Below are 19,221 nucleotides of genomic sequence, written 5' to 3' on the forward strand. Positions count from 1 at the left end.
GAAAAACTTTCGGACCCGTAGCTGCCAGACTTGGAAAATCAGTATCCATGGATGAGCATTATCCCAGTTTTGATTTACAGCATTTATCAACATTGTTATTTTAGAGATTGTTTCACCTCCATAGAATCAACTGGAAGAAAAGAGCAAGCCAGGGTGGGTTAAACATTTCAGAAAAAGAAAAATGTGACTACAACACGCAGCTGTGTGGAATTACAGTATGTAGTATATCCAGCAGTAGTCTATAAAAACAGCACAGCGTAGATCCTGACATTTTAATCCTTGACATGGACCATTTTTAGTTACTACTTCTCCTAGCATGAACATATGCTAAGGTATCCACACCTTCAAAAAACAATGTTTAAACTGCCCTGGATGAAGTTTCTCATACAGTTCACAATAATGCTGCTCCAGGTGGCTAGTTTCTGTTTAATTTCATTACATTCAACAGACTTTTAAAACAATTCATGTAAAAGTTCATGTTTATTAGTAAAGCAGCAGGAGGCTGACCATCATTATGCGCAAGGCCACGTTTGCCCAAATCTCAATCTGAATCTCCGCATCTCAGTAACAGCACAATCGGTTAGCTACCTTGCTGCACCCGTCGTGCCGTTCAGTGGTGTAATTTTGTAAATCATTAGTGTTAAAAATTATTTATGTGTCACAAATTGTTGTGTGCCATGGGGTTTTGTCCTGTTAAATAGAATTAACTGTGGGTTATCAATTGTTATTATAAAGTTATGACCGTAAGTAAGAAGGTTAGACAGTTAACAGGGGTCCCCTCTCAATACACTTTACACAGCTTGCCCCTTTTCACAGCGATTATATATTTTGCTGCCTTTTGAAGAGTTACATCAATTATTACTGCTATGCATTGGAATGGCGGTATATGAAATATTCATATGGCACAGGAAATTTAAAATGAATGAAAATGATGGTCTAGTATACTGCCCAGCACTTTGTCTCAATATTATTGTAAAATACCAATACAACAGGAAGTGTCCCACTTGTAGTGTTCCATAGTAAAATATGGAAGAGGCATCTTAAAACAGTTCTGACAATCTCTCTTCCTGAACCAACCCTTAACCTAAGAAATAGAGGAAGGCCTTGTAGGCAGGACTACACGGTTAAAGTTAGTTATCTGTTTTTATGTAATACAATTGTATGAACACAAGAGAGGTGAAAAAAAAGAAAGAAAAACATATTTTTATGTACTTTTCCAGAAACAGCTTGGTTCACAGAGCCTTTTTTCCAGGAATATGTCTGTCTGATAATGACATGTAATTGGCTTATTTACAGCTCTGCAGAGTTTGCCTCTTTGCCATCTTCACAGTTCAGTTTCATAGCTGGATGTCTGTGCTGTTTATCCTGCCTTTCATGAGTCAAATCCAGTGTAAGACAAGGTGACAAAATAAATGCATTCCTAATGCCTAAACAGAGGGAAAAGAAAGAAAAATAGATTACTATATGCTCTGTTCCAGTTTCAGATTTTTGTCCCACATGTTCTATTTATATGTGCTCAACAATCATACTTGTTGCCCTTTTCAAATATTTGTCCATTCTCTGGCACCAGTTCCATTGCAACATTATTCCTTGTCCTTTAGTTATGTTAGTCACAATGGTGCTCACAGCAATCTTAAGATGAACATACTGAACTGGATGATTTGTTGTCTCTTTGAACTGCATTGGTGTGGAAAAGGGAACAAGAGGGATACCAATGTGGGAAGTGAGGAGTCATCTTCTGAGCAATCAACCTTTTAAATCCCACCCTATCCATGCCAATAATCCGTCGGATGCTTTCCACCAGGTACTGGGTGATATCACAGCTTTCCATAAAGCTGCAGTGACATTTACTTTGGTGATGACCGCTTCTCTGCGTTACACCACTGACTGCCATTATCGACACATTCTGTCTCCCAGCTCAAGGTCAATCAAGCTTCCCCCCCAGAATGTATTTCAAGTGGCAGCAGGCTTATCTGACAGTATGTGTATATGTAGCCATGAATTAATGTATGGTTATTATTGGTGTGTCAAGGGTGGAAGCATGTAAACATGTATTAGGTATGATATGAGCTGTATGTGATAAATATTTGAATTCCATTACTGGTGCAGCAACATGTAAAAGAAGCGTGAGGACAGACATGCAAGCCAAATCTGGGCTCTTCAGCATGACTGCAGGTTTGCTGGTAGACACAACTCAATGTGCATGTGTCATTCATAGACTGCACCAATGTGTGCATACTGCAATGTGTACTTCTAGTTGGGTAAAAAATGTGCTAAAACGATGCAGTGAAGAGTAATTTATGGGTGCATAAACAAAAGCAATGATAATTTATGTAAGGTCATGGTAATACTAATTCTCTCTTTGGGCTAACCTCAGTCATTTATCCTATTTTCCTGTTAAACATCTCATTTCAGTGTTTGACTGTGTTGTTCTTGTGTGTTTCTGGTACTAATGGTGGCAGGACAATTTGCTTTAGGACAGAACCAACCTTTAGGGGTCATGGTGCTTGAATGGAGCTTAAAAAAGATGGTCTGAGTGTCAAGTGAGGCTGTCAGTGACTGTAGTCAAGAAAAAAGGCAGAACCTTAGAGTGAGAATAAAAGACTTGCAATCAGACATGACCGAGAGAAGTGTTCAGGGAGGGTGCAGGGACAACTCAGTTTGAGAAATACTGCATGGAAATGAAAGGACTGTTCAAGGTCCATTCATCTCCACCCCTATCCCTCTATTCATCCCTTTGCTGTGCTACAGGTGGGTCACTAAACCACAGTGTTCCTCTGTCTGTATGGAGGGGGTGGCAACACATTGCCGGCTTTCATAGCAGCCTCAGACAAGTATTCCTGGTTTTCGGCCACAGCAGGGCGAATGCGTCCATTCTGCCTGTAGAAGAAGCGTGTGCTGCAGTCCTGCAGGTACTCAGGGTTGTGCATTGAGGTTTTCGGGGGGAGACTGTGCTGCCAGTATTCAGGATTGTCAAAAGTGGCCTTTTTGCCTTTCTTATCAAAGACGATGGTGCTGCTGGTAATCCCTGAGTGCAGGGCATGTCCTGAATGCCCCGGATGCAGGGTGTGTGATGGATATGATGGATGCGGGAGGTGGCCAGGGGGTAACACATATCCAGAGGAGGAGACGGTGTGGCTTGATGTTGATGGGTTGACTGTCTGCGATAATGATTGGGCAGCAGAAGACCCAGGGCCAGAGATGGAGACTGCGCCAGCCAATCCGTTCTTGTCCCCAGGGTTAACAAAGGTATTCAGGTACAGTGGCTCGTTGATATACTCATCGTTCCCGTGAATGGACTGGCTCTTAGGAGCAGCAGCAGCTCCAGCCATGTGCAGGGTGTGGCAACCTGCTCCATCAATCACTGCGTGGGCTTCACCATTCCTACGACGTGTGACGAAGGGGTTTTCCTCTACAGGGTTGAGATAGTCTGCAAACAGAAAGGAGAGTTTCAGATTACCTCTTCTTACCTCAGTCAATTTTGCTGAAGGTAAATACAGATTCTTGTGAAATGATTTCATAGTCATCAGAATGAATGCGTGTAGAAGGTCTCCTGTTCATGTGACTATATGCTATTGCAGCCAATATAATGACATGAAGGCAAAATAATGCTTATAATATAAAAGCACAGAGTTGAGCATTATTTAAGTTTGCATTACATATATTAAAGTCTAAAATATGATGAAATTAAAACTATTCTATTTAATTTGTTAGACATCCACTACATTTGTGGATATGTACAATACAGCTCAAAACTGTCAGAGTACAACCTGAGTTGTTCTTGTCTCTCATGGCAGTCATGTATGCATCCTGGTCTTTCTCTCCTTTTGTTCCTCGTTCTGCCAGAAGACCGGTTGGATCTGCACTGTAACGCTGCCCACTACTGTCATCCCCTCCACCTTTGGAAGCAGAAAGAAAGAAAGTATTAAAGACCCTGTAAAGTGAATTCAAACATTTTCTTCTAAACACATTAAATAGGTCATAAATGTTGTTTAGGCTAAGAACATAAAAAATAGGGGCGTGTATTAAGAGATTAACCTAAAGCACCAATTTCTTACTTTGAAAGACACCCTCACTGACAATGATTGCAGTGAGAACTATAGCTGTAAGTAACCAGCAGGTAACCCTCCACACTGGGGTACTCTATCTCAGCAGGGGCAAGGTGTAGGCCACAATGCAACAGCAAGATGGGCTCATCTTGACCCAGTGCTGAGGAAAATTTGAGAAAAATATCCAGGTGCCCAAAATATCCACTTTATTTCAGATGGCCCCACTTCCAATTATCGGAACAAAACATTTTTCTACCTAGCCTCCACTGTGCCCTTCATGCACATATTCCAATGGGTGACCTAGAACTATACTGAGGCATCACATGGCACAGGTGCGTCAGACTGAGTAGGTGGGGCCTTGAAGCTCACAGAATTGTGTCTTATGAGACCAGTATTCCTGATGCAGATTCTCTGTATGACCAGCTGAGTAATTCGTCCATGACTCTGTACAAAGTATCAGACGAGAATTAAGGCAAGCAGTGGACTGGTTCCTCCATACCTGAAACCAGTTCCTGTGACAATGGAAATACATCAAGTGAGTCAAAAGTTAATTAATAAGTTAAAATTAGTTGAATAAGTTAAATTTAAGATAGACATTCCCACACAATTAACTTTAATAGCAGTCTACACGCACCATTACCTCAAATAAGCTCACAAAAAAATCTGTCTATAACTTGGTAGTGTGTTACTTCAATTCATGTTTTTCTTTTTGAATTTCACCAAACCGCTGACATCCACAAAACCTGGAGTCATCAACACAAGGGAAGTGTCATGCTATTGTGAGGGAAATTGTCAGTGCTTTTCTCCATATTGCCATGCCTTCTCCGAGAGGGGAGAGGAGGGCCCTGAGAGCACGGAGGCCACCATAGAGGTTGGACAGTGGGTCCTGGATGAATGTGATGCCAATTTGTTCCCTGGTACAGTCACACAGGTGAATTTCAATTCAAGATTTCTATTCATCTTGGAAAAAAATATAATGACATTCTTGTTGGACTAGCATAGTTGTCCTGTTACATTACAATAATGTGCCATTCAGCCCTTTTTAATAAAAAAACTTCAACAGATTGCTGATGGACAGTATGAAGTTGTGCAGGGAAAAAACACTTCTTTGTCCCGAGCATCAGATATCCAGAAGAAAGGGTCTACTATCGTCAGGACATAAGGGACATAATCCCAGACATTTCTGTGTTTTGCCTGATGTATGGGCAAAATGCAAAAATCACACATGAATGTATTACAGTTGGGGAAAAAAAGACTGGTAAAAGCAGTCGTTCCAGTTGGTCAGTTGTTGGCTCAAGTCATTCATTGAGTTGCTGCTATTTAAGTTCTTGACATTAAATTATTCCCACAAAAGGTTGTGTGGTTGATTGATGGTTAGGACCAAATGGTTTTTTAAACTAAAAGTAATTTTACAGGATGTTAAACTAAAACGATTATTCAGACTAATGGTTGAAAATGTGATTATTGTTAGTGCTATAGCTTACATGCAATGATTCTTTATGGACAAAAGATTGTAGGTTACATTAATATTAATTTTGGTAGTGAGTAGTCAGCAATAACAAGTATAAAATAAATATATAAATATATATATATAAATTAAGATTCAGCATTAGTATTCACTGGTATTATGAATGCCCCCCCCCCCTCACACACTAGCACAATGTGTGTGTTTTTTTTTGTTTTTTTTCCTTTTGTGTGTTTTTGATTGCTTGTTTTGTGTTTTGTTTTTGAATGTGTGTATGGTCTTGTATTCAATGTTTTTTTTTGTGACAGCAGAAAGCTGTGATCATATGTTGCCCTCTTGATGAAAATTAAAAAGAAAGTTAAGAAGGAAATAACAAAACACAACAGCATTAGAGAGACTCAAACCGGAAAAGGTAGGTACATACCTACCTGTAGGTATTCTGCGATTTGCTGTTGTGTTTTCTTATTTGCTGTTGTGTTTTGCACTTCAGGGCCACCGTATTTTAGTGACCAGAGATGCTTTTCATTTTTTTTTTTTTTTTTATCTGCCAACAATAAATAGATCACTAAGAGTGCTTGAATAGGATCGCCTCTAGTATGACACACTCATGTCCTTTGATTTCATGCCTTACAGTGTACAACCACTCTCCGATGAATGCACAGGAAGTAGATGTACATGCATTGATAAAGCTTATTTTAGAATAGATTTTTCCCTTTTTACCCGAACAGTTCCAGAAAGGAGACAAGAATGTGCTGTTCAGTGGTAGAAATATAGACAGGTTGACTGACTAATGCTACCATCACAAAGGCTGTGAGTCACATTCAGAATATGTTTTAAAGGTCTCAGTTTCCCACTTTGCAAGGATGTGTATTCAATGATTCAATTTAGGCCCTGTGATTTAAAGACATGTAGGAAATGTTGTCTTTGCCATTGTGTTGTCTACATACAGCAACCCAGTCTCCTAGAAATTGGAACAGTAAATATGTTTTGCTAGATAATGCTTTTTTTTCCACCAAAATGTTTGATCTTACAATATAATATCTGCAGCTTTTTTATGATTATGTTTAGGAACTGGTAGCACTTGTTTAAGGTTAGGGAAGGGTCATTTAATACAGCAAAAGAGCCACACGATGATCTTTCCAGTAACCTTAACCAATGTCCTTTTGCCGCCTAAACCTAACCACATGTGAGACTCAGGATGCGATCCTGGGTCTGTGGTGTCAGAATCCTGGATCTTGTGCATTCCCCTTCCACCCTGACCTCCTCCCTATGACCTATGACTTTGGGGCAATATATAAATGTAGTGCTTCATTCATTCAAATAAAGGTTACTTGTGAACATAATCCAGGTAGTGTGTCTTTGTCAAAGTAACGTAATTGGGAAAACTGTTAAGTTGTATATAAACATTATTATGAATGTACCAAGACATGCTTTACTGCCAGGTAAAATTTGATAGTGGTTAATTAATGTATGTACTTTGCTGATGTAAAATATATATAATGAGGAGAATGTAAAAATAATGGCCGAATCAGACCGTTGCTATACTTAATGTGTCATCCTTATTTAGATTACTATGCAGATTTTAACACAGTAAATATAAAGAATAAATATCAATATTCAAATTGTAACTATCATATCTTAAAGCTGTAATATCTAAAATCCACAATGCATTCAAACACTATGCATCTTTAAAATATGTCAAAAATATTTTTTATCAGGATTGATGCATTGGTCCCATAGGCCCTCATTGTTTCTCTTGCAATATCCATCACTGTCACACTGACTCCTGCTCACACACACACACACACACACACACACACACACATACATGCCTAGTGAAGAAATTACTCATCTTCTCAAGTTTCTATAAGTCTCAGATAGCACTCTACCTTGTCCAGCAGTGAGAGCTGAGCCAACCCCAAGGGTACTAGACCTTGGAGAGGCCTGCTTCCTCAGGGTGCCGTTACAGCGTGGGTCCTCCTGGTTACCGCGGACAAATCCACCACCAATCTGCCCCACTGAGACCAGGTCCTGGGGTGCTAGGCAGACTCCACTCACAGGAGGAACAGAGACCACTCTAGGCAGGGTGGCGAGCATGTCCTCCATGCTGAAACTGGGGTCCTGGTAGCTAAACTGGTTCTGAGTAGGAGAGGAGACAGAGGGACAGAGGAGCAGGAGTTTTTGGTTTACATGCTAATTCCGAAAACTGTGATTTGATTTAGTGCAAACTACAAGGAAGGAAGTAAATAAAACAAAAATAAATAAATACATTCTACAAATACATTACAAAGTTTGAAATTGTATATGATGTCCAAAAGAAAAGGCAATGCAAGTTCTAAATGTGACAGACAGGGAGAAGACTAGCATTGTCAAACAATAACATAACAGCATGACTGCCAAGGACAATTTCATTAAAAGGATTTTAATTAAAAGGCTCCGTGCAGCAAAGCCTTAAAGTAGCCATATCAGCCCTACCCTGCTGTGTGCATTTGTGACTACGCTCATAACAAAAAAAGGACTTTTTCAGAACCTTGCTGGGTGCTTTATACTGAATTATCTTTTTTTTTTCTCTCGGTTATCCAGCTGTTTGGGGCTATTTTTGTTTCTTACATTTTGTGTGTGTCAAAAGTGAAAAGTTTGTTACCAATAACTTAATTTCCTGTTGCACTAATTTTTCAGTAAAGTGGGTAAATGGCTGGTAGGTGTGGGTTAAAATCACCAGCTTTGATTATCATTAATTTATCAGGTTCCCTAATTATCCAGGACTTTTGACCTCCTGTATACCAAAAGACACTGGTTCCTCTTCATAAGACTCAGAACTATATACAGTATTGTATTATGATTGTATTGAGCCAGTCAGATTATATTATTACTAAAAGATGGGTTATTTTCTTATTTCATGAACATTCATATTCAAATTTAGTAAGATATCAGCACAACAAATGACAGCTTTAAATGACTGTCCCTGGTCGAACCCTGCTTACATATTTATATAAAGTTATAGTATATATAGTATATATATTTAAAGAAAGGACTTTTTAAGAGGCTTGCTCATTGTAACTGCTTCATTCACTTCCACTGACTGTACGTTAGTGTCAGATTTTTTCTCACTCTCTTATGCAGTGATCTGTACTTAAGGCTCGCAGGTATCAGATGAAGCTCCAGTGCTCATCCTGTGTTCCTACATCTACGATTCTATGAAATCATTTGAGTCTTAATTTGCACCTCTTCATCCTCCTTCTTCCTTTATCATTTTAGTATTCTGACAGAAAATGCTATCACTAACTTAAACACATTGCAATCATGTATAAAAGTGAGCAGCCACAGTCACATTATTTCACTAAATCATGGCCATCTTAGACAAGCCCATCACATGTAATTCATGCCATTATCATGCTTTAATATTCACTGAAGAAAAGTGACCCATCCAAATGTGTCTGAGCCTGTGGCTGTGCCCACCGTTTCGGTTACCATTAAACTTGCAAATTACATGCACTTGGGAATGTTTTCATGGTCATCAGTAACACAATACAAAATGAAAGAAAACTTTCATTGTTTGGCCTTGGTAGTGAGGCAGGATACACATCAATAATGGCAGTTTAAAGTGTAGCGATAACAATGTGTTTGTTTGTAAATCTTGGCAAACCTCTTTCAGTTATGCTACACCTATGCAAGTGAAGATAATCGTTATGTGTAAATATTCCATTTTGCAGTAATTGAGTCCATTACAATCATCTGCATGATTTATGTGTATTTATAGGCATGAATTTAATCAATCAGTATCCACCCCAATAAGAAAGCATCAAAATGGTGGAGGATAACTTTACAAATATTATGCAAATAAATAATATTTCATCCTCTGAAATGCACCAAATAGAGCTGGGAAAAGAGTCACATATCTCTTTGGCATTCAGCAGGCATTTTTATCCTGACACAAAAACAGGGGGATATTGGAATACAAAATGACTGAGTTGCCTGGCGGTGTGACTGGTTTTGCGATAGATCGAAGTCCAAAGATAGATGGTGAGCAGTTGAAGAACTGAAAGGAATCTGGCTGTAAACTCCAATTTTGAAGAAGGCAATTACCAGAATTTCACAATTGAAAAATACAGAGAAAAAGAGCAAGAGGAAGATGAGAGTAAAACTGAGAAAGCTCTGTGAGCTGTGTTTTAAGATCTCAATCTTCTGTGTTTGAACTGGAGAATTCTGAAAGACATCTGTAGAAAACTCTCTCACTTCACTAGTCAGACCATCTAAATGATCCTATCTGATAAATATTTTGACTTTATATTGTATCCTTTTCAGTTATGGTTCAACCCTTCCCTCCCTGCTGCTAAACTCAAAAAGAAATGGTAATTAGAAATGGTAATCAAAAGCCTATGTGAAATGTAATAATAAATTATAGATAAATTACAATTTACTCTACAAAGAAAAAGATTAACCAATTAGTAAGTCAAATATTAATGTTCCAAGCCCCTCCATTCAAAAATGTATTTTGGTCATTGCTACTTGACTTGGATGTTTGACCTGCATTGTGCAGTATGCTGTTTATTGACGCCTTCATATTTCTGTTAAGCAGCTGAACGTAAATGTTTGTGTGGAGGCTGCTGGATCTCTGAAAACTGAACCGAAATCTGAAATAATTGTGATTGAATGGTTGGTATACACACGACCCATGCAACTCTTGGGCTCTGCTTTTGTAAACCCAGAGCGCGGTGTAGATCAGAGTCAATTGCGTCCTGCGCAGTTTGCCGGGGGTGTGCCCCGAGCGCTTTTTGGTATTGCCAGGCGCACGTGTTACGCACTTGGATACCAGGCAGGATCAGAGAGAATATATTATCATACTTTATAGGTGGGCATGTTGGAGGTTGTGACAATCATGGCCAAATAATTTCCTACTTTCATCAACGTTTGACTTTCCCCGTCATGACTGACAGTTTGGGAATCCTCAAAGGAAACATATTGCTTCCTTGGATGTAATACGTTTCAAATATGAATACATGATGCCAAGAACGAATGATGACTCTTTTCAAGTTGAATTTACTTCTCTGGACACGTTTTTAGTGTGTAATAGCCCGTGATTTTACTTTACAAGAATTCACACAAAAACCATTTGTACCTTCATAGTACCATCTGAAAAAAATGAAAGTTATATTTAAAATGTGGTCTAGTATTTTTAAATTTTATTTCTGAAGATATTTTTAAAGTTTAAAACTGGGAATAGTTATTAGTTTAATTATTATATTACGTGATGTTAGTATTGGTCTCGATTTTTAAAAGATGCACAGAATATAACTGGTGTGTGTAATTGTACTGTGACAATATGCAACATCATTATCATTATCGGCCACCTTCAGATGGGTTTAGAGTCTCAAGAGTAAAATAATCTGTATAGGATGCTAGGTGTTGTGAATGAGAGATGCTGGTAGGAATCACTCATTAATCTTAATAATCTTAAGTGTAAGAAAAAACTGTTTGCATGTTTCAGAGAGGTTTATACTGGTTTATACTTCACCAAATAAAGTCAAATATTACAGAACAAACATCCACTGAGGCATGCCCTCTAGTGTACTGTGGTGCACGGTGGGTCACCAAGGAAACAAACCAGCAAGGTTGAGGAAATAATCGTAATCGCTGCAGGAAAAACTAGTTTACTAGTGCATCACTGCGCTTTGCAATGACACGGAAAATAGGGCCAAATATATTTAACTTAAATCACAACTTTAGTCTGTTACAACCTTTACTATCATGTTTTCAGATATCAATTTTTTCATCTGAATTCTCTAACTACAAACTAAACAATGCTTAAAGCTGCAAATTGTGTTGTTAAATCACTTAATATTAGCTTGTGCCCCATCACAACCACTATGGCACAAATGCTAATACAATCACATATCACAACACAGTTCATCCTACTGGTCAGCCAGATATCAGATTTTAGATTTTATACCTTGAGAAGAGCCAGTCATTTTAGGACTGCACTGCTTATATCATTCCTGCCATCTGGTAGCTAACGGTAGCTAACAGTAGCTAACGGAAATAAAATGCAGATGTATGTCTCATCGAAAAGAATTGGTTCCCCCAGACATCTTAATAAATACTTCAAACAAAAACTAATAGGACTGAAATTTACTGACATTAGAGACTCTGTGACCTAAATTTCACAATTTACATGTGCCTAATGCTTCCAGGTCTAACTTGTTCCATAAAGAAAATACCTTGTTAGAGTCCATGCGTGTTCGTGGAGTGTACGCCAGTGGTGGAATGTCAAAGGAGTGGGGCACCAGGTACTCCTCAGCGTCCATCAGGTCCTCCAGCTCCTCCTCGTCGAGCAGACTCTGGAAGAACTTGCTGTCGTTGGGGCTTGGGAGCTTCATGCGGTCATCGCCCTGAGAAAAGTTGTGTCAATATGTGTGTTTGTGGTGGTTTGAAGATGTAAAATGCACACAATCTATATTTAATACCTCCCCATACCATGATCAGATTAAATTCTAAATCCATGTTAAGATTGTATAGAGGACTACACCATATATTAAAAGCAATTAATGTAAAGGCTGACATTATGGTCGTAATGTACAGTCATTACAAAGATATATTTGATTCAAATCTTGTGGGAAGTCTTTAACATTCACATACCTGGATTACCAGGTATCTCTGGGGATCACGAGCCATCCGAGTGAACTCTGCAGCCAGCTCCTTGAACTTAGGCCTGCTGTCTGCATCAATCATCCAGCCTGGAAAAATGTATTAGTGTATGATGAATATGAGGTTTCAAAGATAGATATAGATGTACTAAAACAGTGAATATATTATACTTTTTGCCAATAGCCCTTGACTTTAAAATCGACCAATTAATGTGCAACTTTCAACAGAATGATATTCTTGGCAGAAAGCAAAGGCTTCATCTATACCCATAAAGATCAATTTATTTCCTGACTCCCTGTGAACCTAACTGCATCCAAGTGGGAGGAAAGGTGCAGTATGTAGGGTATGTGTCAGTGATGATATTTTAAGTATTCTACACAGTTCAGACAGTCAACAGTTCAGACCTTGTCAGAAATGTATCATGTTATGTTCTGTACCATTAAAAACATTCCTAACAATAGGAGCATGCGCCTGTAGTGTAAATCACAGTAATTCAACATGAAAGTATCCCTATGACTAAGAGTAATAACTGGGGAGAAACTACCAAGGCACCTCTACCTTCTTACAATATTCTTCCTGATTCAACCCAACTCAGCCACTCATTTCAACCATGTCAACACAATGTTGAACTCAAAACTGCTACAAGTAAGTCAAGCTACTTTTACTACTTATTTACACATCAACAAGAACAATAATAATGCAGCGATCACATTAGTTAACAATGAGTAACTGACCTACAATAACACCTCAATGCATTTTGTCATCAAATTCCCACTTCTCAAAAGATTCTCTGTTTTAAACAAATTTCTTTTGTATAAAACCACCCTATTTGTTTCACAATGAACAATTACAGAATTTTTAAATAGTGTTGTCTTTATTGTAATCACTTTTTCCAATCTAAAAGATAAATACTGCTTCATCACTAGAATGGCCATATGGAGTATTGCGCTCTTCTGCCAATTTCTCTGTGAACATATGAGTACGATGCCAAAGCAATCATGTGATCTGGCCCTGAGTGGAGCCTGTAGGTATCCAGGGAAATAAGAGATAGAGCTCGAAAGAGAGAGACGTGGCACGTTTACACACACGCACACAAATACAGATACAAGAGATTTCATATTTAAAAATGATCATCTTTCATCTTGGTGCTTAGTTTCATTCCAGTGAAGCGAGAAGTAGTGAACTCAACTGAATTTGAGGAATTCTTATCACATGTGGGCACCATGTGTGTGATTGTGTGTGTACTTAGAGTGTATGTTATGTGTGTGTAGTGATGCAAAGAAAGCAACATAACAGGCAGGTGACAGTGACCTCTCCCTGCTGTGCCTGTGTGTCTGCTTGCCAGGTTGGCGCAGGTTCTGGGTGTCAGTGAGAGCCAAGGTGACAGTGAGGGCCAGAGGCTTCAACTCAGAGACTAGAGGACAAGGCTGGGGTGGCCTGGCACTGAGTGTTTGTCCTGGCAGTAGTGGCCAGAGGTTATGATGCCACCTGTGACCCCAAAGCCTGACAGCATGTCGGCAGTGACCAACCAGTAAAGCCAACATGTTGGTAGTGGTTGATGAGTTCCTAGTTCTACCAGCTCCTCATAACCTTTGTCATTTTTGAAGGATTATCTACTACCAGAGCCATTAGAAAGATATTTCAGTGGCATTCATAATGTAACACTAACAATTGAAAAGATGAACAGAGACAGCTGGATTTAATTTTTAGAATTGTAATATTTCAGATTTAAAAACATCAATCTTTGACACCACCTGGACCCTTTTGCACAAACCAACTGTTGTGGCATTTTCAAAATCACTCAATAGAAACATAATTATTTTTGCTTGCTTCAACTGAAAACCACTTGGTTTTCTCTTCACCCTTAAAAGCCACTGGCATTTCAGCTGTTTAGAAATACAAGGGGTGGCCACAAAAACTGACAAACCTTTACAAAATACTGAATCCTATACAGAAGTTCTGCAGGACCAGCATATATTTCTTATTGCTTTTAATGTTTGATGATCACTTCTTTTCTGTGTATGCATAGAAAATACTGCATGTTTGATAAATGAATCACAATCATTTCAAAGTACAGTTATGACTGATAATTTGATATTTTCTTTTATTTATCAGTGGTATCAAAGGTATTATAAGCACTTATAATATTACACTATAAGATATTAATACTTCAGATATTCAATTCATATCATGATATCATTTTGTAAACATCTTATGTCCAAATTATTGATTCAAAGCTAATTGTAATTACACACTACACCACAAAATAAGTTGGTCAAAGTTTTGTTTTATGCATTTGAAGAGTTTTATCTGATCTCAGGCATAACAGTGAAAAACACTTCCTGAATTATTTTTGAATACATTTACCATATCATGATATATATTGATATTTCTTATTAAAGGACCGATATGTAATATATTGTCTGTACTAACTTATATGTTATGAGAGATTAAGCAAACATAATGAGTTGAAATACTGGCTTCTCCAACTTTAATACTATACTAGTACAAGTTTGATCTTTTTTGAAATTTCCATACTAGTTCAGAATGTTTGATTTTGTTTTGGCCTGTGTGATTCTGCCTACTGCTCATTCAACCTGATGCTAACCCATTTTGATACCACAAGTTGCCAGATATGAAACATTGGCACACAAACATGGAAGCAAGCAAACAAACAAACTAACTCGATCAACTGAGACAGAGTTCACCAAGTCTAAAAACATGTGAGCTGTGACTCTGGGGAGCAAGGGCGGGGGGGTAGATAACTCTTTCCAATATTTTGAATTTGGACTACAGTACTAATTTTAAATGCTTGCTGTCAGTTACATATATCTATTTTAATGCTGTGATATTGATCAACGCTATCCAGTGCGCTCTACGTGCACTAGAACTGTATGTGTATGTGTGTGTGTGCACTGCTGGAAAACCCTGTACAGTTAATGCTGTTAGTGTTTCATTTATGGATACAGCATCTGAAATTGACATTTAGAGGAGAGAGAGGGACTGCGACAGGTCTCCTCACTGTGGTTGTTGTTTTGCACACAGCAGCAGTTTGGCCATTAAATGTGTGCGCACCATGTTGCAGTGTCACGGCTATACCGCAGCAAACTGCATCTAGTTGATCAATGTCCACTGGACGAGTGTGTCTCTGCTATTGTGACTGAACTGGTGAGGCTAACACTGTGTGTGTGATATTCACTTGGAAATATATATCTTTAACTACTCGTGTTTGACATATCTCATAGTTCATCACATTTTTAGATAACTATAATGGTTCATGTCTGAGGGTCTGTGTTCTTATTAAAGGCTATTCACACCACTGTACAGACAGGGGCAGTAGAATTATAGTGTATTAAACTAAAAATATATTCTTTTTTCTGCTAATATCGTTCTCACTGGGGTGCAGAGAAAAGAGAAAGTGCTTATGTGTATGCTCAACAGACTGAGAAACATTTTTTAATGCATAACTGATGCCAGACAATAAGAAATAATGCATGAAATAGCTCATTATCTGTGTACTGTAGTACAGGTTTGTTGAAGACTCATTACTTCTCAAACTCATTCAGTGGACATCGGACAAAGGCAGTATTCTAACTGCTTCTCCTATGTTCCACAAATTTCAAATATTTGTCCACACAGTCTACATTTTACATGGTGCTCACTGAACACTTTATTTGGAACACCTGTGCACCTGCTTATTCATGCAATCATCCAATCAGCCAATCATGTGGCAGCAGTGCAATGCACAATCATCATGATGCAGATACAGGTCAAGAGCTCTAATGTTCACATTAAACGTCAGAATGGGGAACAAATTTGATCTCAGCAACTTTGACTGTAACATCATTGTTGTTTCCAGATGGGCTGATTAGAGTATGTCTGAAAAATACTTATCTCCTGGGATTTTTATGTGCTCTCTAGAATTGACTCAGAATGGTGTGAAAAACAAAAAATATCAGCATCAGCATTTCTGTGGACGGAAATGCCTTGTTGATGAGAGAGGTCAAAGGAATGGCCAAATGATTCAACCTTACAGAAACTCAGATATCTGCTCTTTACAACTGTGTTGAGCAGAAAAGAATCTCAATATGCACAAGTTGTTGATCTTTGAGGCGAATGGGCAACAAGAGCAGAAGACCACAGGAGCTTCCACTTCTATCAGCCAAGAATAGAAATCTGAAGCTGCAGTGGGCAAATGCTCCCTGAAACTGGACAGTTGAAGATGAGAAAAACTGGTACATAGATGGTAGGGTCAGAATTTGGCGCCTACAGCATCCATGGACCTAACCTACCTTGTATCAACAGTCCAAGCTGGGTTGTAGTGTGGGAGTGTTTTCATGGCACACTTTGGGCCCCTTAACACCAATCAATCATATGAATGCCACAGCTAATCTGAATATTGTTGCTGATCATGTGCATCAGTTTATGGCCCATTTACCCATCTCCTAATGGCTACTTCCACCATGTCACAAAGCAAAAGTTATCTCAACCTGGTTTCATGAACATGACAATGAGTTTAGTGGACTTAAATAGCCTCTCCAGTCACCAGTTTTGAATTAATTAGAACACCGTTGGGATGTTGTAGAACGGGAGATCCGTAGCATAAATGTGCAGCTGAGAAATCGTCCAAAATTAGGTTATGTCAGCATAGACTAGAATCTCAAACTAATGTTTCCAATATCTTGTAGAATCTATGCCATGAAGAACTGAGGCTGAGAAAAGAGAGACCCTAATTGGTATTAGTATGGTGTTCGTAATAAAGTGCTTATTGGGTACACTGACCATGTGGACATCCCCCCAGGAAAGATAACATGCTACTGAACCAAACCATTAAAACAGTAAAACATTTATAAATCTATTTTCCAAAAGATTTTGGGCTGAAATGTTTTTTCTGCAATGTTTCCAGGCCTGGAAAGCATCATTTTCAGATTTTATGACTTGTACAGGTTTTTCATGACCATATAAACCTCTGTTCACTATGTTGCTGCAATTGATTATATTATATTGTAAAGTTTTTAGTACCCCAGAGCTCTACCTACATTTGACCATAACCATGTACACGTCAATGGTGCAGATGGGTGGCTGAGGAAGACGTTCCCCTTTCTCTAGCAGGTCTGGGATATCTCGGGTGGAAATCCCGTCATATGGCTTCCCTCCAAAGGTCATCAGCTCCCAGATGGTTACCCCTAAAGAGAAGAGGGACGAGAGAAGAAAGGAGAGGGGATGATGACAATTTAAGAGAACAAAAGAAACATGTTCATCGAGGAAGGAACAAGGACAGAATAAGATAAATAGAATCAAGATGAAAGGAAATGAGTGTAAAGTGAGTAAAGATGAGTTTGGAAGATTAAAGAGTTGAGAAGAGAGAGTTTTTTCATCAGGAGACGAGACGAGTGAAGACATCGAAACAAAGTGGGAGATTTGAAAGAGGAAAACAGAAAATGAACCAGGGCAAGTGAAAAATAATAAAAGTGAAGATAGAAAGAGAAAAAGAAGAGGATAAAAAGGAGAAGTGACATATGAGAGAAGCAAAGATGTGAGAGATGAAAAGATCAGAAGGTAGGTAGGATGGAGGGACAGAAGAGTACAGAAGCAAAGGAAAAGTGGATGCAGCAAAACAGTAGTTAAGGAAAAAGATGGCAAGATGAGAGTTAAGAGATAATAGAAGATGAGTAGAAGAGAGGAGGCAATCAGAGTCTTGAAAGTCATCAGTCATTTTTCAACTTCTAGCACCCTTCAGTCTTAATCATGTTAGTGTTAATGAGCTAATGAGTGGCAAGTGGAGTTAATGCACATTATAAGATGGATATATAATAGCCCTCGGCCATAGAGGACCACTAGGGATTGGACACATCAAACCATATGATACTTTTAATCAAACACACATTATTCTCTTTGATATGACCAATCACACGTTTTTAAGAGTCAAGATAGAAGGGGAATTGTTATTTGAACTATAGTAATAAAAATCTCATTAGGCTGAGGAGTATTAGTGGACAATGGTCTCCAGATCTAAATCTTGCTGACATACTGATGGCTGTAAAGACTGATTTAAGTATAACAGGAGATAAAGAAGTAGATCACCCAGTCTGCATTTTACAGTGATTGTGACTGCCACATGTTCCAGCAGTTATAGGAGTACTGGAAATCATCAGTCTGCTCCCATTTGTCAGCACTGCTACGGTGGCAAAACTCTTCCTTGGCTCGATACATTTTCTGCCGGTTCAGCAAGTAGTCTCGAGTTCACTTCACACGCCATGTGCAAAATATCCATTCCCAAGATTAAGTTGCATCAATGATTACTCAATCTACAGCATTCCTATATTCGTTTTAAATCTCTCTCCTTGTTCTTCTGCCTACATCTAAACGATTCTGACCAATATGGATTTTTTTTTTGTTTCTGGCATGATCATTGCGCTCCGATTGTCCTTCCTGATACTTGGAAGACTCATGTGGTCACTAATCTCAGTCAAGGCGCTTTTCTTTTCTTACCCCACAGAAGTGGAATAAACTCCACACTGACATCAGGATGTTGTAGGAGTTGCTGCCCTAATTCTGACGACAGTACATCAACATGTGTCACTTTGAAAAATAACTTAGGAAAGTCAATTTCTTTCTAGGGCACATTTAAAAACAACCAAATAGCTTTGCTGAGTCATTAGAAAAATAAAGTGAAATGATTAAGATTAAAATATAAACAACTGTGACGAAATCTAATTATATAGTTGTATTAATAATTTAGGGCACTCATACACAGTTGTAAATCTTGAGATGGGAACTAATAGTGATGATAGATGAAGACATGGAAAATGCTCAGTCACCTTCAGACTTGGACTGGAAATGCTGAATAGTAATGAGTAATTGATCAGAGAATATGAAAGCACTGGACAAACAGTATGCTAGTACAGGCCCATTTAGTGCTTCAAAATAAATAAATAAAATAAATTCACACATTGACAGGGATCCAATAAAAGATAAAAGCATATAAGACAGTCTCCACATCTCCAAAATAGAGAGAAAGTTTGATTTTCACAATAGACCTGATGTAGAAAAGCGTTTGTT

At 38.5% G+C, this 19,221-nt stretch overlaps 1 protein-coding gene across 1 annotated transcript in view; it reads right to left on the reverse strand.

Moving 5' to 3' along the window:
• Nucleotides 1-705: 705 nt before the first annotated feature.
• The window catches only part of LOC128367544 (receptor tyrosine-protein kinase erbB-4-like), a 319,149-nt gene continuing 300,633 nt past the window's right edge, over nucleotides 706-19,221 (reverse strand). The window contains exons 23-28 of the mRNA XM_053328130.1: nucleotides 17,199-17,345; nucleotides 12,151-12,248; nucleotides 11,733-11,903; nucleotides 7,404-7,653; nucleotides 3,771-3,899; nucleotides 706-3,430 (exon numbers count right to left, since the gene is read on the reverse strand). Of these exons, the coding sequence (XP_053184105.1) occupies nucleotides 2,760-3,430; nucleotides 3,771-3,899; nucleotides 7,404-7,653; nucleotides 11,733-11,903; nucleotides 12,151-12,248; nucleotides 17,199-17,345 (1,466 nt within the window). The 3' untranslated portion in view covers nucleotides 706-2,759. The remainder of the gene's footprint in view (nucleotides 3,431-3,770; nucleotides 3,900-7,403; nucleotides 7,654-11,732; nucleotides 11,904-12,150; nucleotides 12,249-17,198; nucleotides 17,346-19,221) is intronic.

This window comes from Scomber japonicus, chromosome 11 (genome assembly GCF_027409825.1).
Source record: "Scomber japonicus isolate fScoJap1 chromosome 11, fScoJap1.pri, whole genome shotgun sequence".
Taxonomy (NCBI): domain Eukaryota; kingdom Metazoa; phylum Chordata; class Actinopteri; order Scombriformes; family Scombridae; genus Scomber; species Scomber japonicus.